General features: G+C 36.2%; 1 protein-coding gene across 1 annotated transcript in view; it reads left to right on the plus strand.

Moving 5' to 3' along the window:
• ANO2 (anoctamin 2) overlaps positions 1 to 23,965 on the plus strand; it is a 190,350-nt gene that overhangs the window by 23,622 nt on the left and 142,763 nt on the right. Inside the window, exons 4-9 of the mRNA XM_013369708.3 lie at positions 14,244 to 14,342; positions 16,815 to 16,966; positions 18,247 to 18,301; positions 19,193 to 19,241; positions 22,454 to 22,509; positions 22,748 to 22,789. Of these exons, the coding sequence (XP_013225162.2) occupies positions 14,244 to 14,342; positions 16,815 to 16,966; positions 18,247 to 18,301; positions 19,193 to 19,241; positions 22,454 to 22,509; positions 22,748 to 22,789 (453 nt within the window). The remainder of the gene's footprint in view (positions 1 to 14,243; positions 14,343 to 16,814; positions 16,967 to 18,246; positions 18,302 to 19,192; positions 19,242 to 22,453; positions 22,510 to 22,747; positions 22,790 to 23,965) is intronic.

Below are 23,965 nucleotides of genomic sequence, written 5' to 3' on the forward strand. Positions count from 1 at the left end.
GGAGGGATGGGTGTGTAGCCACATGACACGGGGCAGGCAAAAATTTAGGACCAAAACCTTTATAACTTACATCAACCTGTATTGTGAAAGGGCAGCTTACCAACCGCCTGTGTGAGTTGTGAGCCTGTTAGATTAAGTGCTCACAGGGCTCACAGAGAGGAGACCAGTGGAGGCTGCCTTAGAGAGTAACAAAGCGTGATCCAGGGAGGGTCCTGCTCAGGACTCACTCTCAGTTCCACTCTATATTTGTACACTTCTCTGTTGGAAGCCCAAATTCTACTTTTGCCTTTGGTGGGGGTAGGGGGAGAAGGTTTGAACAGTATGGCAGTCTCCCTGGAGGGTCAAAGTTCAGGCAGGGGTTTCTAATTTGGGTATATATAAAAATACGGTATGTTTGTATACTGTGCATATGTATATACATATACCTATGCCTATACTAATGTTTGGATTTAAGGGGAATTAGAGCACTTTTTATACTTCAGAGTTATATAAACTTGTGTATGTATGTTTGTGCTTTTAGTCAAAAGGAAGCATTGCAATTAGTTGTATTTTTCTTTTATAAACCAGCTCTATAAATATTTGAAAAGAGCTAACACACTTTGCAAATATTTAGTTAATGGTCTTTGTTGAAATGAAATTTCAAAAAGCTCTAAAATCATAATATCCTACCAGTATTAAGAGGTCATTTTATGTATGTGTGAATGTTCCAGTCGAAGCCTGCTTCAGCCAAAACATCTGTTCAGTTATCTGTGATTGATGTGTGAATTTTCTGGCAAAAGCCCCACTCAATATTTTTAATAGTGAATGATAAAGTAGAAGTTATATTTGTAATGTTTTAAAATCATGTGCAGAAGTTATATAACCAGATCTGGATCTATGTGGTTACTACTATTTAAACTACTGTTGGGGTGTATGATATATGAGAATCCAGTGTTTTCTGAACAAGTACAGAAGAAAAAGGTGGATCCTGTATTACCAAGATTATCATTTGAGTGTAAGGAAATAGAATGGAGCATCCATTTGTAGTAAGAGTAAAAAGAATCAGTAATACGTGCTATCTTCTCAAACTTGTGTGAGATCTTGATCTGACCAAATAACTTTATGGTTAAAGATATTACAATGAATTTAAATTATCCTTGACCACAAATGTAATATTTGTGCACTATGATTGCCAATATAGTTATGTAGTAATGGAAGGCAAAGACACTATTTTTCTGTATTGTTTCTTTAGTAAACCAAAATACACCGTTAGTTAATTGCCATGCCTTAGTCTACTCATTTCCCAGTTACTGCCTAAATCTTCTGATTGTTTTTGCTTGTTCATTTTTCTTGCTCTCAGTTTTGCAGAATAACTCCAAGTCTCTCATATCAGGATATTCTCCCTACTGCATACCAAGAAAAAAAAAAAAGCATCTTGTAATCAGTATTAAACAGATAGATTCAGTGAGACCCTCTGCAAATAGACAGGAAAGATTTGACTTAGGCACCCTTAGCCTCTGAGCAACAGGCAAGACTTGCAGAACTCTCCTAAGAATAGCTGGTTTTTGCTATGCAAGGTTTGGTTATTCTGTTGCTGAACATATCTTCCCCTTATTAAATCACAGCCTAGCATAGTGTGTATGTGGCTTTGTTACATAGCATCCATTTTCTGAACTTTTAATGTTTATCAGAAAATAATGGTACTTACTAATACTATTCATTGTGGTAGAAATATGGGAAAACTATAGCAGAAACATGCCAATGCAAAGGTACAAACATGTTAAATGTGATGCAATACTTAAATATTTTTTAAAAGATTGTCTAGACAGAGATACCATGTGATTTTCTTTAAGTGTGCTGATGCAAACAAAAACAAGCAAAAATATTTATGAAAATGACAAAATGAAAGTACTTCCAATGAGGCATAAAATAGATTTTAAAATGTGGATTAAGGTGCTTACTTCTATCAGTGAACAGGACTGTATTTATTATAGAAATCTGGTAGTGTTTTCCTGTAAATTTTAACTTGCAAGATACCACCAGGTTTGGAATAACAAATCTTATATTTTTGCTTTGCTAATTAATTTCCCTCAAGGTACAAATAACTTTGGCATTGTATCAGTTTAATATTCATATTCTACTTTCTATCTGCTAAGTATCTTTTTCAGAATTGAATGTTAATGGCGCACCTGACCCTTACGTCTCTACAAGCCATTTGTTCAGCTTTGTACATAAATATTTATAGTTCAATGGCAATCAAAAAATGAAATCTTACTGAATTTTTTTTTTTTTCTGAATGGTTGTATAAAATGTATTGGAGAGCCTACAATTTTGTAATGTGTCAAGCTTTACCAAACATTGTTATAGTAATGACATTTGCTAACAGCTAATTTCATGAATTCTAATAGAAATTGAAACTCACATTTCAGTTACAATAATTTTTTTTTTATTTATTTTTATTTTTTTATTTTACTTGACAGATGACTGGTAAAATAGGCAATACAGCTGATGGCTAATTCCTCTTTCATTTTTTGTGTTACAAAGGAGCAAATTTGCACTTGTAAATCCAAGATTCCAGATTTATGGTGGTAGAGATGAGTGCTAAATCTGTCAAAGATGGATTATGACATGTAAAAAGCGTGATGGATGGATGCAGTATAGTGTTATGATTTAATGTCTTGTATTGTGGGTACCTATGTGTCAGGGATTGGCTCAAGGAGCGTGGACATGAGTCCACCGAGCAACTGTACGAGCAGAGCCCATTTTAGTTGACATAAGTAGGCCTTAGTTAGCTTGTCTATTAGGCCGTGGGAAAGGGGGGAATGGAAAAGTACTAACTAAGGCAGGATCAGGATATCCTTGAAGAGATAAGAGTCAGAAGAATGCGGGATGAGCATAGCTAGCTAAACCCAAGTAGGTGGAGTAAGTAAATGTAGCCTCCTAGTGCTTAGCCTATTAGATAGAGACAAGTATGCATAATTATGGTATTTGGTATAAATGCATGCTATCTCGGGCAATAAAGTTGAAGCATGCTTTATCACTCATATTGAGTCGGCTGCATTTCTTCCTCCGTCACATCAGGTTGCTACCTATGCAAGAACCCTTTTTCCAACACCTATGTGTTGTAATAAGTGCTCTACAGATATCAACTGAGTGATTGTCTTTTGGACCACAATTTTTGGGAAGCTGAGCCTAGCTGTATAGATGGGAGAGGTACCTGATGCGGTAGTGTACTGAGGGTTGATTTTCAAAACTGTTGATAATTCAGTACATTCTACAGATATCACTAGAAAGTGCTGGCTAATCAACATTTCTGTAAATTGAATATGTTCCATTCTCTACCTGATTTCAGTAGTGATTATCACAGCCCTGTGGGATGACATTATTTCCAACCTAGGTACCACATTAGCTGAGAGAGTTGGGTCTCTTAGAGCTCCAGAAATAGCATAATACTGCACTTTCCATCTGTGAATGAGGTATTTCTTGGACACTGATTCCAAGCCTGTTTTCCAAGCTTCTCATGTTAGGCTCAGCTGCAATGTTTCAAGCAATTATTTTTCTTTGCTTGATGATTTGCTCAGATTGCAGGTCTGTTGCTGCTGCTGTTACTGCCTTCTAGTCAACTGCAGAGCCTGCGAGCATCCAACAGACTTTATCAGCTTGGTCTCCACACTTCATCTGAATCATGGTTGTGCCTCACTGGCTCAGAACTACTTCTATAGAAAGTCCTTGGAGGCAAGGAATTAGTCCCAGAGTCACTGTGGCTCTGTTATACCCCTGCTGATGCTGAGCAGTTGGAAATGCAGTTTGGTTTCTTGCATCATGTGTATTCAGTAGAAGAAAAAGAGGGATTCTTTTACCTGAATTTGGTCACCTTGCTGGTTGAAGAAGTACAAGAAATGCCATTGTACTCTTTTGCAATCTCTCTTGCCTCTTCCCCACACCTGGCTGTACAATCTAAAAGATATAGCACCAGGACTGTAAATACAAACTAATAATAGTATAAAAGGCATGATTGTTGCAACTAACTGCAGTAAAGTACTGTAGTCTGGAGGTGTGATGAACTCCCTTAAAGAACATGTGCTTTGAAGAAGTTTAAATTATAACACTGACAAGATAGGAAAGGATATTTTTTTTTTATACTCAGTGTCATTATTTTTTTTTAGTGACCTTTTCCAGCACTTTCCCCATCTAAAGTTAAATCCCATGTTTTCCAATCCTACCTAATAGACTCACCAGACTTTGTAGCCTTCAAATCAGTTTTTGAGTATTGATGTGTTTTGACTCACCCAGTATGAGATCTTTTGTTTCGAAAGAGAAATTACTTTCCGGAGCAGGCATGGAGCATACTGTGCTTCAATCCTGCTCCCACTTATTCCTGTTGACAATTACCAACAGCAGAACAATTTCCTTTATACTATGGAAGAAGAGAAGTGTTTTTTTTCAAGTAATCAGGGTATGGGGACACATAACAAAACAGCATCATTAGCTTTCCTTTGGTTGACTGGTGAAGATGAAAGTATTTCTGGTCCTTACATCTCAACAATAAAATAAATTTATTTATAATTCTATTCCATGTGTTGAGTTTTGTCTGGACTTGTTCTTCCTTCAGTCAGTGTTTGCAGATTCAAAATTAACTTTGATCTTTTCCCTTTGCTGATAAATCTTCATGAGTCCAGACTCAAGTGTATTAAATTTTCAGGTTATAACCTCTAGTCATGCTCATCTAAATAGCTCTGTTAACTTGATGTAGCTATGCCAAATTACATCATCTGACAATCTAGCCTGACAGTCTCATTAAAACCTCAGAAGGAAAGCACCTGCATCGTAATTTGTATTACTTATTATGAATGAATCACCAGATTTCAGCATAAGCTGAAAACAGAGGAACTGCTCAGTGGTAAGATTATGAACTAATGACAGCTCTTGAGTGCCCATTACTCTCTAGACTTGAGATGTTGCAGAATGTGATATGTTGGAAAACCCAGGCATGATGTGAACACCTACTAAGATACATTCAGCAGTCAGGATCTGCTCCAACAACAGATCGCTGTTAAATAGCTCCTTTAACTAGCATGCAGGTGACCCCTGTGTCAACAGTGAAACATAGCAACCTGTAATCTGTCCAAGGGTGAGGCAATTAAATTGCTTACTGTGTATTTTTTGGTTATGTAGTTGATTGAAGAAGAGATGACAGAAGGAGGCAGGAGGTCAGATAATGGGGAAAAAGAGAGGCCTGAAGTCCCTCCTATCAGATTTGGCTTAATTGCCACAAAAGGATCCTGTTGTTTGAGACAGTCTGCCAACTCAGTACTGTGTATAACAGTTGCAATGGTAAAATGTTTAGGAAAAAATAAGAATGGTACGAAGTTTTATGACAACTTTAATGTTCTCCTGATGACAGCTACTTTCAGCTCAGGTAATTTCTCCTACTAGATGTAGTTTGTCTATCTAGTAACCTTCCATGGATCTCTCTTCCAAAATCTGCTATAATTTCTTCTTGAAACATTGTACAGTTTTTATACCCACAAAGACTTTTGGCAAGACAGAGGTACTACCTGCTGTATTAGTACCCATGTCCTTTTGTTTATTATGAGTCTGGTTCCAAATAACTTAGTCTGGTTTTGTCTGAGTCCCTTTAGTTCTTGCCCTGAAAAAGAGAATAGGCAGTCCCTCCACACCCCCTCTCCTTACCATGCATAATTTTATAGAATTCTACAATGTCTCTTTTCTAGAATGAAGGGTCTCATTCTACTCAGTGATGCCACAGCTGTCATAGCAAGGCTTTTATGCCAGTTGTTGCCCTCCTCTGAACCCATTTGTGATCTGATCTGTCTCTTTGGAGGTGAGGAGACAGGGATTGCACATTGAGTTCAAGATATGAATACAGCATGGATTGCTATGTTTACATAATTTTTTTTTTTAATGGTGTCTATTCCTTTCCTAATGGAATGTGATGTTTTCTTTACATCTTGGCTGTTTTTAAAATACTGAGCTGATATTTTCAAGGAACTTTTTGTTGCAACCCCAATATGTCATTACTGACTCATATAGGTCAATTCAGAGCCCAGTGTGCTATATGTGAAATTGGTTGTAACCCACAGATATTGCTTTACATTGAAATCATTTGCCATTGTTCAGGCACTTACAAAGCTTTTCTGCAGTGCTTTGCAGTCTGCCCTTATCCTTGCTACCCTGAAAAACTTCATGAGTGCAGTTTGCCTTCTCACCACTTATCTCTTTTTCCAGGCCGCTTATGATGATTCTGTACAGTGCTGATGCTGCAAAACCCCTTCAGTGACATTTTTTTTAAGCAATGCTTAAGTCCTTCTACCTACTGTTTCCTGTTGTTTAACTAATTATTTGTCCACCCCAGGACCTGTCACCTTACCCAAAATGTGTCACATGATGTTACTGTGTGACTGCCAATGCTTTTCTCCCTTCTCTCCCTGTTTACACTGAGGTTATAATTGTCCAGGGAGGTTTGGAATTTCCTGTCAACAAATAAGCCAACCAGAACACTCTGATTATCTTCCTCTTCATTTCCTTCCAATCAAGCCTCAGCAAATACAGCTAACCTTCCACTTACTGATCCTGATTTTTGGTGAGAGACCTCAAAGGGAGACATCATCCTAGAAAGGCTTGTAGCTTATTATTAGAACATACTCAGTAAACAAAATAAATTTGTACCATCTCTTAACATTTTTAATTAAAGTAAACCAACATTTTTCTCCTAAGAATGAATCTAAATTTAAAATCTGTCAACACAAAAGCAGATCACCCCTTTATTTGCTTGTTCGTTATTATCCCAGATCAAATATTGAGTGATGAAGCAGTATTTTATGGTGTCATTCCTCAGTTTTTCAGTTTTGTATTCTAAAAACTATATTGTGCTCTTTGTGTGGGCTTTTTTGTTTCTTTGGTTGCTTGGTTGCTTGGTTTATTGTTATTGTTGTTTTGTTTTTCCTCCATATTTTTCTTCTTGAGATTGAGTTTGCTGGAGCAGGGGTTCAGTCTTTCTTGCATTAATCCCCCTACTGGTAACACGCCTGTTATCTGGTCTAAAGATAGACTTCCATGGTCTTACTGCTTCATCTGGAAAATTGTTTTGGGTATAAATCTCTTTGCAGATTAGTGTGTCTCGTTCCCTCAAGGGGAATTACATTTTGCCCTTTTTAACATTAACTCTTTGGCCTCAAGAAGTTTGTTGATTTTATTATTGATAATCAAGTTTGATATTATGTATTTTACAGAATATTGGTTTATTTGACAGCTAATTTGGCACTGAATGTATCCAGGTCAGCTGATTATGTGTTTTTCCATTGAAACTGCCAAATACAGGAAGTGGTAGACACCCTCCTCCTTTTCTCTTTGAGGAAATCTGGTTTGAATGGTATTTTTTTTCTTTTTTATTTTGTTATTATTTCTTGTATTTTTCAATCTCAGAAGATCTATTGATATTGTGATATGCTTTTGTAGCAAGAAATTTGTGTTATTGACATAGGAGAAATTTGCCGATAAAGTTATTCTAAAGAAATAGGAAAGATTTTGCTTTACATCTGAAAGTCACATTTTTTATGTTGTAGTAATCAGTGGCCATAGATAAATAGTTGGAAAATAACCACAAAAAATCAGTAATTCTGAAATCCAAAGTGTGCTTTCAAAAATAATTAAAATTTAATGTAAATCCTGACATGTTTGTTGCCCGCCTCCATATAGGTTCTGCATTGAGTGCTTCAGTAATGCAGAGGACTCTGCCTTTTTTTGTATTTGGCAGACTTAACAATCTATTCTACATTTGTGCTTGAGTTTCTAACAGCTCATTTTTATTCTGTTGTGTCCCATTAAATGTTTCCATCTTCTTCAGGGGAAGCCTACCTGTGTTTTTAGGCTTCCTGTATCATTTTTTATCCAAAAACTTTTTCTGTTTATAGATGAGTAGGAAGATTTTGGTTGGAAAGGTAGTAATGCCGTGAAGAAACATTGCAAAAGATGTGTAAAGTCAACTCTTTCATTCCACAGTGCTTTTCCTAAGGTTATATAGTTTCTTTTAAAGCATTTTGGCCAGATCTTTCATTCCAAGGTGTTCTGTTCTTTGCTTATACACACTAGTATATTCTTTAACTGTTTATATTCAGAAGTGGGAGTTAGAGAGTAAAATAAACAGGACATTAACACCATCTCTGTTGGTAGAAATGAAGAAAAGCAGACTGTCAAAATGTGTAAATTATTACAACTTTGCTTAAGGTCTGAAATTTGGACTTAAGCATGCTTGCTTCATACACTGTTGAGCAGCTAAAAATAAGCCTAATTCTGTGAACTAGGTGGAATTTACCTTCGCCATCAGTGAACAAGCCTGTGCTTTGCATCTTTACAACTGTGCTGTGTGTGACTGCTTGTCTGTCAGGAGTGGGACAATTTGGAGCTGTTAGGGATTGCTGCTAATACTGTTGCAAGAGAATCTGCTGTCATTAATGAGGATCCCGTTATACTAGGTACTATACTGCCATACGGTAAGTCAGATCTGTACCCAAGAGAAATAATGAAAATAGAAAAGGGGAAGTTTGGTGACAGTTAAAAGATCTACAGTTTTAGAAGGAAAATGTGAAAATTATAAGATGGGTAGTACAGCAACTGACTGTACCCATACACTCTTTTTTGTTTACTGTATTATTTGAGCAGCTTTCAAATTGTAATGTATTTATCCCCACAAACACCTTTTGATAGAAAGGAGGTCCGTTATCTTCATTTAGTCAGTGACAGAAATAATTAAATTACTTACCTACAATTATATAGATAACATGAGTAGGGAATTGCTCTAGACTGACATCTCCATGTCATGACATTCTGGGTCTTGATGTCTCACCCAAACTATTGCACTGCCCTTTTTATAATGTAACTGACATACACTTTAATATGCATGTTTGGCAATAAACTGATTTTGTATCTTGGATACAAAACATTAAATTTAACACATCAGTCCTTGTACAGATAGACATTCAATACCTTTGGCACAAAACATTGACTCTTTCACAGTTGCTGTCTGAATCTGGCAACGCCGTGTCATTCCATCACGTGCTACCCGTGCAGGGGGCCAACAGCCCAGTATTTGGCTTGGGTTTTGTAAAACTTATGTGACTAGAGTTCTGTGATATAACATGAAATTGTGTTTTATTTGCGTTTTCACATCACATGTCATTTGCCTCAGTTTCCAGGAGACTAGATGTTAATTTCAAACAATTACATTTGCAGACATGACTGACCCGTTTGGTGACGGAATAAATGGGAAGATGATACTTTTACTGAGCTACTGGGACCTGTCTTCTCCCCTGTGATTCCTACAAACTGTCTCATTGTTACTTTCCAAGTGTGGCTGGTATTACCCATGTCAGCAAGAGATGACTGCTTGTACTAGCTGGAGTTATTAGAAACTTGCTGTCTGTACACATCTGGTATTTTTCTGTCTATTTATTAATCACAGAAGGATAAAATGTTTAAGGACCAGGTACTTTGTCTTTATAAGAAGGAAGTTTACGTGCTTCGGGTTTTATGATTTATGCCTTTCCATTCCCTATGTACATATATATTTTTTAAATCATAAGAAAGATTAAGAGTTCCCTTGGACTCCCTTAGTCAGTAGTTAATCACTTCTATTCAGCTTATTTCTACCTTTCAGTGTTCTTCTTTTCTTCCTACTAAGGTACACAGCAGCAATCTTTTTCTTTGCACAAGTATTTTAAAATAACTGATTTCCTTTAGTATAAACATCATATATAATGATATTCCTTTAATACAGGATCGGAGGTGAGTGACTTCATGATGAGGAAATAATAAGAAAGTCTTACTAAAATGTAACATTCAGCAATTAATTTTGTATTTACACAGTTGATAGGAGCAATATGCTAACCACAAAAATGCCTGAGGCTTTTATACCAGAGTATTACTCTTTTTGCCCTTTTTTATCTTCTTACCTGTGACTGACGAATATGATACCTTTAGCATCATGTGTTCTACCTCATATTAGAGGTGCCTAAATAAACTGTTGAAAACACTTCATCTTGAGGTGACATGGCTTATACATGTCAAGCGGGTTGTCTGAGGTTAGGTGGGAGTCAAATTTGCCTGACAAAATAATGCCACTACAAGAAATCTTTGAGCTGGGTGTGCAGTACTCCATCTTTCGTGTGCTGTGCTCTTATGAAGCAACAGGACTTCTTCACAGACTCCTGTTGCAATAGAGAATGCTTCATGGTGCATCTCCTCAGTCTGTGGCCTGACTCTGCAAAGGCTGGAATTGAGAGACTGTTAACTGGTAGAGATTAATACAAGCATAGAAATTGTCTTATAGTGGTTCAAAAATAATTCATGTTACAGTTGGACAACTGTAACTATCAAAATGGGTGAGAAATAGGGATGTGACACTAACTTAAGAATGGCAAACTTCTCACTTGATATCTAACTTTTGTAGAAACCTAAGTTCAATGACAAAATTTTCAGGCAGAAAAAGCTTCTCTACTTCGTCCAACCATATTGCTTGCCTAGCCATGTTACACTACATTCAACTTTTAGTTAAAAAAAATAATGACTTTTTGAGTTTTCACTAACCAAACTATAATCAATAAGAGTACATTCTTTATACACATCTATTTGAGAGCTTTTGTAGTTTTAGTTGTTTTATTTTTCTGCTATGGCCTTGTTGGTGATAAGTTTGCAACAAATCTTAGATGACAGTTGATGCAGATGCTAACGTATTTAACTGTTAAGGCATGAAAGATAGAAAATGTCTCCTTTGAGAAATTCAAATTTTATTCAGCATATGCATTTCCACTATAGAGAGAAAAAAAATGTAATAAAACTGCTGTTAAAGTCCTGCTTTAAACCACTAGAAATACACGATAGGCTGAAAGAAATACCTGGTATTTTTTTCTTCACATGCTGTTTGAAAACCAAACCAGATTTTCTTCCATTTAGCTTCAATGCTGAGTTTTCCTATTGAATTGGGAAGGCCCAATTCAACTTTACAAAATAGAAAAAGATCCAAGACATAAATATATCTTGAATAATTCAGAAGCAACTTGTTGAAAAACATCCACTCTCAAAACTTAATTGAAGAACTCTGTCATATGGAATACAGATTTGACAAAAAAAAAGGGATCATGAGAGCAACAAATCTGTTCATCATCTGCATGGCAATACTTAGTCATTTGAGTAATATAATCAGGGAGTGCAATGATATAGACATTGAATAATGCAGGGCCAAGAATAAAATCTGGTGGGACATCAGCTGTAAGTGAAAAATGACTTGATTAAGGATGGTTGTATTATACAAATGAACGGTCAGACAAAAATAATGTTAGCCAGCACGTTAACTTTAATAATACATCCAGAGTACAATGAATAAGCAATGGTGATTGTGAGTACTCAAAATACAAGACTGACAGCATTCATTAGAGCAAATATGAAATTCTATCATTTTGGTACCTTATAATTTTGGGTATATAATCAAGTGACACCATTTAGTGGGTATCTCCAGTAGACAGTTATAAATCCACTCTGGCAGTGAAAAAAGCATGTTCCAACTTTTGGTAATGTCTGCAAGACAATAAATGCTCTGGGAATATGTTAGTTAAACAGACCTTTGTCAGTCATCACAATTATAATGACAAAACGGGCATGCAAACAGAGAACTGGAACTGCTGCAGGTGAAGGCTGAAAAGGCGGGGAAAGGAGCCTTAGCAGACCAGCAGCTGGTATAGATGATGTTGGTAGCTCAATAGAAAACTGGATAGAAGGTTTATCCCTTGAGATACGACATGAAATTGATGATATTAAATTTATTTTAAATTTCCTTGATAAATTTTAATGTTAGGAAAATATAGGAAGATGTGGGAAACAATCTCAAGGTAAATATTCAATTGACTATTTTTCTGTACTTTTTGTTTACCATGCAACCTGGTCTTGTTTTCCCTATTTTATTTACTTTTAATTAGTCTTTATTAAAAGGATCTCAGTTTCCTATCATGTGGTGATTTTTAAGACTTCTAAAGATTTTTAAGGCTCTGAACCCTCAGCATATGATATCACTTTGTGAGTAACACAACTTTCCAACGTATTTTTCTTCAAATATACAAAGGCTGTATTCTTCATCTGGTCTTTTCTCTCAAATTGTCTGGCTGATTTTGTCTGCAATCTGTGTAGTCATATGAGCCTGTCCTGGAAACAACCAATTAGCTTAGATTGTCCCTCCTCTTGCCAATGTGGAATATAGTTCCCCAGACAGAAGACACATGCTTGATTTTAGCCAAAAGCTGAGAAAAAGCCTCCTGATCTTCACCAACTGAAATACAAGCTCTCATCTGCTATTAATACATTTTCAGCAAATGATTACCAGAACATCTGCTCATGCCCAGTAAATTTTTACTTCCTTCTCCTAGTGGTGCCTTCCCCAGTGGATGGATGAGAGACATTCTGCTGCTTGTTCTGCTCTTAAAAATAACAGCAGTCCACGTTAGCTGAAAATGAGGTAGTGATCTTTGTAGTTCATGTTGCAGCTATAAAGGAAATAAGAATGATATGATTGCAATATGAACAGTAGGATTTCCATCTAACTTTGTTTGTTTGTTTGTTTTTTTGTTCATTTGTTTTGTTTTATTCAGGAAACATCATGAAACATTCAGGAAATGTATGTAACGTGTGTAATGCATATAAGCATTTATACACTTTGAAAATATGAAATACTGATTCCAAAATTCTGATAGCACTGTAATATGACAGCTTTATTTGGAAATCAATGTAAGCAGTAGGAAAAATAAAACAAAATAAAACAATTCACTGTGGCTGAGTAGAGAGGTTTTTCTAAAGTAAATGTGCAACAATATTTTTTTAGATTTAGACATACATTCAGACTGTGACTCATATTTCTCTTTTTAAAAATTTTCTTAACTCAAGCATTTTGATGAAGAGAAATTTCTTTGAGTCAATTTCCAACATAAGATGCAATATTTCCATGAGTATATCCTATGTTTCCAGTTTTGTAGTTATGCTGCGTGTTCATTATAGTGACAATAGTCTATGTGCATTAGCATGTTTTCTCTAGACTTATGCAACTGTTTGTACATATAACCATCATCTACTCACAGGTGGACACCCAAGATTTGTATTTAACCTCAACATGTAACCCAACTATATTCCTCATTAAAATGGACACCCTACCTCAGCTTTCTGATGAGTGGGAAAATGCAAAGTGACAGTGTACCACAGCAATAAAGCCCCCAAATTGACACAGCTATGCAAAAATCATTAACCTTATAATTTCTTTCCTGCATCTATGTCAAATCTTTCAAGCCTGCTCCTGTCCACTTCCATGTCTTTTCCAAAGTATGTCCTCAGATCCTCTTTCTAATCTGCCTCCTGCTTTTTTACTCTGTGTATTTCCACAGCAACCATTAATCTGTATAATTTACTGATATAATTCATCTTTGTGCATTGAGAAAAAGTCTGTATCAACCTGTCTACTTTTCATTTTCATGCTTTTTGCAGGAGTGCTGCTTTCTGATCTTAGATTGCCTTTGTGTAGGTCACATGTGCTACCAGGACAGGATCCTCTCAATAGCCCAGATCACAGCAAACTAGATGTACAGAGGCCCTCTTGTGTAATCTTGTGCCTCTGCACAGCATAACCACTTATTTACATAAACATTAGGCTCATGTCTCTCTTCATAAGTTAATTTTGAATGATTAGTTTAGGATTGCTACTCCAGCTGCAGAATTTTAGAGCAGTGAATGCTGGGCCTGATTGCCTGTAAGGAACTACTGATCTGATGAAGTCTTCGGGAAATAGTCGGGCAAAACTGAAAATGTGAACCTAAAGTAAAGCCCAACCAGAAGAGAAGAAATATTATTTTCTTTGTTGTTTTAGACAGGCACAAAAGCCCCTAATGAACTCAGATGACTTCCAAAATAACTGAGTGCGGAAGCCGCTGGTTTCTGATTCACACAGTTCCAAAATCTGGGATTGTAGCCTTCTGTCTTCATGGTGCACACACAGCTACACTGTAGGCAGAAGATTAATGGATTTTAGAGCAACTAAAGATTCAGCTTTTTAAAGAAAAGGTCACTTTTAAACCCAGTTGTAACAGAAGTTGGTTATTCTCTGTGATTGCCTATTGTTGCATGTTTTAGTTAGAGTTGACATCTTGAAACCTTGTTACTGTGTTCTGTTGGATAATATTGAAATACATTGTTTCCACTATTTTATGTTACAGAATAAGAGCCAAGGATTGAGTTTTGTCCGTATACACGCACCTTGGCAAGTACTTAGTCGAGAAGCAGAACTCCATAAAATAAAAATGCCTACTAAAAAGGTAAGTATCTTCCATCTTCTATGGAGTTGTATGAATGAAGAAGGGTGGATCAGAATGGTAGTTAAATGTACAGAATCCCATAGAATTACTTTATTTCAAAGCCAGGACAAAGGAACTGATAGGCCTATTCTTTCAAGTTACTAATTATTTTGAGATGATTTACTGCTCAGAATCAGATTTAAGATGGGATTTTCAAGGTGATTTCAAAGGCCACAGAGGCAGCTGGCTGACAGCATTCAGAAGAGTGATGACAAAGGTGAGTTTTAAGGAGGGTTTTGAAAACTAAGAAGTCACTGGCTGTTTGAATTTTTGTCAAGGAACTTTCCTCAAAGGTGAAGTGCAGTATGAGAGATAGAATGATGGCTAGTCATTGCCTTAAGATTTCTCTAAAGTCTGGAGATGCTGAGAAAGTCTGTTTTGGTGCTATCAATGACTTAGTCCCTCCAGAGATGCCCATTTTCAGAAGAACTTTGGCTCACTATCCTCTTTACAGTCATAGTAATTGAGAATATCTGGAGCTTCCAGCGAAGTTGCTGGAAAATATAAATTCTGAAAAGCAGATCCTGAAATTTGTGGTCCTGCAATGGTTTAGTATGCTGGTCAACAACTCCACTAAGGTTAGTGCGACTGCCTTGTGCTTTCAGTTAGTGATACTCATCAGCTGAACTACTGATTTTATTTTTTCCCACAGGGTTGTTGTTTTGTTAGTTGTCTTATTTATTTATTTATTTATTTATTTATTTTTATTGGTTGTTTCTACTCAGCAAGAGGGGAGGGGAGGAGAGGTTTATCTCACAAGGGCAAGAGGATGCCGGGACAGGAATTAGCAGGGCTCATTTGGAGAGCTTTAAACTAGATTCGAAGGTGGATGGGGTTGTAGATTGGCCTGCATCAGTGGAGCAGCACTCTAGAACTGATGAAGACTGGGAGGTCTCCCACCCCACTAGGGTGAAATCCGTGTGCTCACCTTTCTCCCTGAAATGCATGTACACCAATGCACGCAACATGGGGAGTAAGCAGGAGGAGTTAGAAACCTGTGTTCGGTCAGGAGATTAGGATCTGGTGGCAATTACAGAGACACGGTGGGACAGCTCACATGACTGGAATGTGGTCATGGATGGCTATGTCCTTCTCAGGAAAGACAGGCCAGCAAGGCAAGGTGGTGGAGTTGCCCTTTACGTGAGAGAGCAACTACAATGTATTGAGTACTGGTTGAACGGCATGACTTAAAGTGTTGTAGTAAATTGGACTGCATTTGGCTGGTGACTAGTCTCCAGCACTGTACCGCAGAGCTCAAATCTATGTCCAGTTATTCTCAAAATATTTATTAATGATCTAGATGCAGGAGTTGAATTCACTTTTAGCAAGTTCGCTGATGATACTAGGCTTGGAGGTGATATTGACCCTCTTAGGGAACAAGAGGCCTTGCAGAGATATCTAAGTAGATTGGATCATTTGGCAATAATCAACAGCATGAAATCCAACAAGAACGGATGCCAGATTCTGTGCTTGGGACAGAGTAATGTCAGGCACAAGTTTAAATTTGGAGAGGAGCAGCTAAAAAGCAGCCCTGCAGAAAGGGACCTGGGGGTGCTGGTAAACAGGAGGCTCAGTATGAGTCAGCGGTGTGTGCCCTGGCAGCCAAGAGGGCAAACAGCACCCTGAGGTGCATCAAACAGCGCATAACCAGCCAGTGAAATGAGGTGATTATCCTGCTGTATTCTGTGTTGGCACGGCCTGAACTTGAGCGCTGTGTATAGTCATGGGCCCCACAATTTAAGAAGGATGAAAAGGTCCCTGAATGCATCCAGAGGAGGGCAACAAAAGTGCTAGAAGGGCTAGAAGGAATGTCCTATGAGGAGGACATAAACTCACGTTTGGTAAGGTTGTCTGTGTTTCAGGAAAAGTACCTTCATATCTCTGAAAAGGTCCCTAGCACTTTGCATCAATTTGATCAGTAAAAGCTAGGTCCTTGCACTTAAACCTGACACATGGTCATGAGCCTAGGCATTTTCGCTTCTAAAGGCATGTGTACACGTGCTATCAGACCATACTTGCAACAGCTACCTAGGAATAATTTACTCTTCTGGGGCAGTATAATTGGCAGCAGGTGAAGTCCCTTCCTGCATTGTCTGCTCCCTCTGTTCCCAGTTGCGAAGTCAAAATAATTACTCTGCCTTTCTGTCATCTTCCTGCAGCTCTTAGTTTAGTTAGTAAGGATGTTTCTCGAATTAACAGTTCTGCACTGAGTTTTCTTCTGAAAGTTACTTGTGAACAACAAGAACTTCTCTTTCTAACTGAAACCTTTATGAATTCAGGTGCTTGCTGTTATATATGAATATGTCTTTAGAGAAGACGCTTATTTCATTACAGATTTAAACACACATGTACAGCAAATTATTTTTGTTTGTTTGTTTGTTTTAGTGGATTTTTTGAAGTGACATGCTAATGAACAATATTTTATTTGCTCAGATGTATGAAATCACAGAAGAAGGGGGAGTACTCAAAACATTAAATGAAATATGGTGCAAATTGACTGAACCTCTGCAACCCCAGGTGCCACAACAAGAAAATACCAAAATGAAAAGTCTGTCTTATCCATTTTCCAGAGAGAAACTATATTTGTGAGTACTTAAAATTGTGATGAGCACTGAAGAAAGCTATAGCATAATTTTAGTGTTGTCATTTTTTTCTACCTGAATTTCAATGAAAATTCAGAAATTCATTGAGTGTTTCTGGAAATCCCGAGAAAATATGCAAGTTGTTGGGGGGATAATACTTCCAAGTGATAAAAACATACGTCTGCATAAAATTAGATTTCTTGAAGACCAAGTAAACAGATTTGAAGTAAATGAACATGCATTGTCACTGGGTTCAGTTTCAGAGGATTAACAGAAATCTAAGTTGCAGGGACTTTCTGCTGGTGTTCTACTTCTTTCTGCTGGGCAAGGCGCTGGAAGTAGTGCAACAAATAAAATACCTATGCTTTTAGCTGGAAGTGTAAAAATCCTAACATAAGATCCCTGATTATTTGGTTAAGGATATTTCTCCCTGTTTTGAAAAAAGAAAGAGCTTGTAAAAATCAGATAATATTTTTCCTCTTGATAGATTTATTATAGTAATTAAAATTTGGTTAACAATATGTGAGAAATTCTTGACACCTGCCTTTTCACTCAGAATAATATTTCTTGTCCCAGTTGGACATAAAACACTCCTCTTCTTTTATTTATTTATTTATTTATCTTTTTTTTTTTTTTTTTTCCCACATGGGCGTTTCTTTGTATTTATGTTTGACAAATAAAATTAAGTAATAAATATAATGACCCACCATGTCATTTATTGTCCTGACTATTTTAGTTAATACTGAATACAAGTCAAATAGATTGAGAGGAATAAATTGGGATGGCAAATTTCACATATGATGATTTTAAGGTTTAAGGGAATGCATAACTCTAGTGGAATAATTATTTGAAAGCAAGTGAAATGTTGACTGGTTAGTTGCCTGGGAAAGAGTAATGAACATCTGCATTAGGGTAGCTGAAACCTAATAACATAACCTCAGAATGTTATAGTGTTGAGGGTATGTTATAAAGAAAAGATTAAAAGGTCATCTTGTGTAAACAATATACAAGCTCTCCTTACCCAAAAGGCATTTTACATTAGCTAATATTTTTCCATTTTTATGCCCACTATGATTGCAATCTAGGTAGAACTCTGAATGACTAGGTCTTAAATAGCACAGCCTGTTATGCTGTACTATTTCATTTATATTTCCTGTAAGCATCTGTTTTTCTTACTTGCTGTTGTTTCTAAATGATTTCTAAATCAGAATATTATATTTTGCCTTCCTCATTATCATAATGTCTGAAAACATAACTGATTTTTTTTCTTTCCAATGTTTTAGGTATAACGTTAAAGACAAAGACACCTTTTTTGACAATGCTACCCGTAGCCGAATTGTAAGTAAACAAAAGTAACATATAATTGACTTCTTGTGCTGAATGGGATTTGATTTAATAAAGAGCGTTAGTGCCTATTTTGCTGATTTCAGCAGCTATGCATTTCTCTGTTCTTGCAAAACACTATGGAGTCATAAGTATGTAAGAGATACCCTCCTAGAGCTGCCCGCTGGTCCAGGATTCGGAGATGGTCTGTAGGGAAACACTGGTACTGACTCCTCTCCGTAGTTCAAAGTTGTTACTAAGCCCTGTTTCCTAATCTTTAACCAGATTTTGTTCCATAAGAGGACCTCCTGTACAATCTTGTAGTAACTGCCTAGCTCCAGCAGTCTTTGGTGAGAAACCTTGTGTAATGTTACTGAGATCCTGCTATGTTTCTAGGATGTTGGTGAGTCAAGATTCCTCTTTACATATGCAAAGCCAACTCCTCCCTAACACATTATGTTCATCCATACACACTTAGCTTTCATAGATACAGCATACTTAGCAATCACTTTATGTGCACCTTGATGTTATACTTCCAAATATGAAAGATAAATGTTTTTTTTTTTACAAAGTTGAATTTAGTTTTGATTTTCCTTAGTGTAAAATTCTCATTTTACCTGAAGTTCTTATACTTCATTTATCTTTAAAAGAATGTGACACAGCAGGACTTAGCCTACAGATGTCAGGGCAGATAATCCACCAGTAAGAGTTGTCATAGCATTTTTAAGCATTAACTAGCTGCCTCAAGTCAGGCATTTATACGTAAGTAAAACATATGATTTAAATGTAGATGCAAATGAACTCTACAGAAGCCTCTTATTTTAAAGTTCTATATTATTGCTAGATCCGTGATGAAAAGAATGCTAAAAGACAATTTGTGTGCTATATCACTGCTCTTTTCCACAGGTACATGAAATTTTGAAGCGCACACCTACAAAGGCCAGAAACAGCATGGGTAAGGAGGAGAGAAGATAATTCTACATGCTGTTTTAAAAGGAATTGTTTAGATATCTCACAGAATATTTTATTTTCCAGCAGAACATAAAAGTATGCTTGCACATTTCCAAAAAAATAGAGATTGAAACAAATGTTTTTTTCTGAGGAATAAAATCAGACTTTCTGGTCCATGGTTTGGATAGGACAAGGTAATGGGAGCTTGCTTTTTATTTCTGCAGCTGCAGGATCCAGTATATAACTTGCTTTTCATGAGTTGCCATAAAATTGGATTTGGATATTAGATGATCTGGTTTTGAAAATTCAGATGTCAGCTACAATATGTTGCATTATTTCTTCTGGGAGCAGATTTTTCTTGCCATTTCAATAGAATAATACATCTTTCCAGGTTATTTTTATCACCGCATCTTTAAAAATTTTGTCCATGAACTGCACAATGAAACATGGTTAAACTATGACTGTTGAAGACGTTATGTGATACTTCTGGGGTAACTCTGAAATATTTGGAGCTTTTATTTTCCTGAGATTCAGAACATGGACAAGTGTACTTATTTTATTTTCTCTATTATTTTCCTTCATCTGTCATGATATCATGGCATGTATCTCTCTAGTGGAGAAGAAGTGATAGTACTTGTCTGGCATGTTTTCTGGAAGTCCTTCTGTAATTTTGACCACTTACATGCAGATCACAGTATTCTAGGGTAATATACCTGCAAAGAAAAAATGTGCTATAGCAACATATTCCTGCACAGTCTTGGTGTAACTGTGCAATGAAGCTGCAGTAACAGATTTCTTTGGGACAGCAGCTGGAGTGAAAAACACATTAATTTAGGTTTCCCTGAAAAAAAAAAAGAAAAAAAAAGAAAAGTTTTGTTTTGTTTTGCCTTTTTATTTTTTTTCCAAATGACATGAAAAACAAACAAACAAGCAAACAAATCAAAATGCTTTCTCTTTTTCAACAAAAAATAATTGTATTTGTCCAGAACAAATATTTGAAGTTATGTTTCCTTTAGAAAAAGAGTAAAGATGCTTGAGAAAATGTCAGGCATTCTTCATTAAGGTGCATAGGTGAGGTTCTTTAGGATATTGTTTAGTGCTAGCTAGAGTTACGTTACAGTTGGACTCAATGATCTTGAGGGTCTCTTCCAACTTAAATGATTATATGATTCTAAGATTTCTAAAACATTGTTCAGCTGATGTCTGTTTTGTTCACTATTTTGTTCTGCTCAAAGGCTCTGGTGGGGCAGCAGAAAGGAATGGTATCTTATTGTGCTGGATTGCTCCACTTGACATCCAGGGAACCCTCCTGGTGTCTGGAGAGACCATGAGTTCCCTGGGAGCTGTGGAGCCTGTGCAAGTAGATGTCTCTAGAGTGCAGGATTTTAGAGACAAGGCAGTGTAAGGTATGTAAAATAAGAAACCTGAAGTCCAGCAGGGACACTAAACCTATTGACAGAAAAGCCAGCCCCTAGAGCTGAGACTTCCCCAAGGGAGCCAGAGAGGCTATGTAGAACCTCTCAAAACTCTTAAGACTTTGTAAGTTTTTGGGCTGAGAGAAAGCTTAAAAGAAATCCACCTTACCAGGACACAGTAGGAAGGGAAGGTGCATTTTACCAATGATTTTTTTCCTCTCACAGATTTTGTCCATTTTAATATCTTGTTGTGGTTTATAGTGTAACAAAAGCCATCATTAGAGATCAAAGTACTAGCAGTGATTTTTTTGTTTGTTTTTGTTTGTTTGTGTTTTTTCACTCTAAGGTTAAAATGCAGCCTGATCCATGTCAAGCTCAGGTCAGCTCAAGGTCCAATTTAACATGAAGCAAATATTTATTATTTTTTGTTTGTTTTTTTGCTTTCTTATTTTGCACAAGAGCTAAGACAGTGATGTTGGAAGGACTTAGAGCATTCTTTGGTTTTCATACACATGTGCTTCATAATATAGGAGGAAAATAATACTTCAAACATGTTTGCTTTTTGATTTTTACATCTGTGTAAGGCTGAATCTGATTTCACTTCTATGACATTACACAAGGAAGGCATATTTTCTTCTAGCATAACTCTGAACCGTTGTAAACTTTCCAGACATTGAATGCTTTCAGTAGAGGTCTTGGCATGGTCCAAATATGAAGACTTCCTGTTTCTATTAATGTATGTAGTGATAAGGGTATTTTCCTTTGTACCAAGGGAGAAATTTATTGATAATGTCTATCTAGTATCTGTGATCAGAAGTTTTTTCCCAAACATTTCAGAATAATAGTTGTGAAATTTGACTATGGAATATTTTTCATCACTAAAGACTATCGAGCTGGTTATTTTTCACTAGACATCAAAAGCAAAGAGGTCTGGAATAAACTACTAGTCTTAATTTTGTCATCTTATGGAACAATTGTTTTCACCTGCAGAGGCTGAAGACTGGCAATGAGAGTTATAGGTCTTGAGAGCCAGTAGTGGCCTTGTGTCTGTCTATAGGTGCTGTAGTCATTAGCTGGCGATTCAGTTGCTAAAGCCCTTGTAGCGTGTGGTGACAGTGATATCGCCATGTCCCTGTATCTTCCTGTACCTTTCACCATACTTCCTGTTTGCAGTCTTTAGGACCCAGTTGTTTTTGTCCTGGTACACCCAGCTTTCCAGAAAAACCATGGATTTGGTGAGCACACACTGAATTTACATCTGCAAACAAAGAAGCATTGATTCAAACTTGGATTCAAACTTTGTGTGTTGATATGAGGAAGGGTAGAAAACTCAGTGCTTGTCTCAGTGGCAATGAGACTTGATCTAACATCAGTTAATGAATGGAAAAGGTTTATTCAATCACAAATTTATGTAAAGTGGTTTTTTAATTGTTTGGGTGAGTTAATGAAGATCTGTGGTTCTGATCAATGTCAGGGTTCAAGAAGGACTCCCCAGATGCTTTCCCCCACAGTCACATAACTCTTTGCTGTCAGGATGAGAAAGTGGTCAAAACAATCTTTCTGCCACACTAGTTCACTCAAGAAAAAGGGCTATATGGAAATAAGCCTTTCTGTGAAAACATGTTTGCCACAGCTAGGTGGTTCTAGGTTGGTGTATACTCATCTTGACATGATTTTGAGTATTTCCAGGAACACAGCTCAGTCCTCTATGTAATTTCATGAAATGAAATCTATACTGATCTTTGCTGTTTAACTGTGCCTAGAGGTTGACCATCTTTTTTTTTTTTTTTTGTCTTTTTAGGTATTAACACATTAATAGCAAACAATGTTTATGATGCAGCATACCCACTACATGATGTACGTATATAGCATTAAAATCTAGTTCTCTGACAATATAATTCAATAGTGCATGTTTATTTCCTGTAACAATGAAAATACGTTCTAACTATGTGATTCTAGCATGAAAACTCTTACGTAAGTACATTTCAAATTGTGACCTAAAAGTAAAATCAACAATGTAGGAACAACTGAGCAATCTTTTCTGGAATTTTATGTAGTTTTACAACAGTTACTTAATTATTATTTTTTTCTCTAGGGTGAATATGAAGGTCAAAATGATGACATGAATGAAAGAAAGGTAAAATATATTGCAAAATTAGTTTCATATTAGCTTTAATGTGATAAATGATAAGTAGTTTGCCAAATGCTATCATAAAGCATTAGCCAGTGTTCAAGCACGTAAACGTTTTTACAAATGCATGTATTTTTTGCATTACTCATTTTCCTCTATTCCAGCATATAAAATATTTTTCACAAGGCTTTTTATAAAGTCTTCTTATGAAGTATTTCAGTGAATTTAATTTGATATTTACATCTTTAAATGCTTCTATTTTCTTCCAACATGCATGGACAAGATTTTTCAGCTGTCAGGAAGCAAAAGTTGTTAAATAACTTATATGTTTATTTTCTTTCAATAACCAAATGATACTATGGAACAATGGTTACTAGAATAAAACATAATTGTATTTTTCATTTGATTAAGCATTAAATTAAATTACATGTAATTTCTGCTTCCAATTATTTTGTAAATAAAAATTTTCTAGCTATTAAATTACTTTTGAAAATACATCACCCACCAACTGTCTGCACTAGAGAAACAAATGCATAATCAAAGACTATGTGAATCCAGACTGTTTTTAATATATTTGCTTACTATTAAAAATGAGCAAAACCATTTAATTCCTGTAATCCACTAAGATCCATTCCATATTGTTCACATTGTTCTCTAATGTTTGCTTTTTTTTTTTGCTTTTTTTTTTTTCCTTGATATACAAAAAATAGGACAGGAAATTAAGAGGGAAAATTGCAGGGAGAGAAAGAGGGGGAAGAATGATGAAAAAGAGAATGCTTAGACACTTAAAATATTTTACTATACTAGGAATTAAATTGCATATGTTCTCGATGACTTGTACAGAATTTCAGAAACTTTTTTAACTCTGTGGAATTACATGTTGGTATATGCCATCTGTTATTGAATTAGAAGAAGAGGTAAGAAAACATCATGAATTTGGCAAAACACACTGTAGTACTCAATAGTATAATTGCCAAAAATTATAATTATTTGATAACTTGAAAGTAAGATTGAGTACATAGATCATACAAATAAGTTTGATTTCTCCAGCGCTGGGTTAGCAAGAATATGGAAACGTAATCTTCTTTGTAGTTTTTGGTAAATAGTGTTAACATTCAGCCACTAGATGTCTTCATGTGCCATAAACGATTTATTTTAGCGTGTGAACCTTGATAAGCAAAA

This window comes from Columba livia, chromosome 1, assembly GCF_036013475.1.
Source record: "Columba livia isolate bColLiv1 breed racing homer chromosome 1, bColLiv1.pat.W.v2, whole genome shotgun sequence".
In the NCBI taxonomy this organism is placed as follows: Eukaryota; Metazoa; Chordata; class Aves; order Columbiformes; family Columbidae; genus Columba; species Columba livia.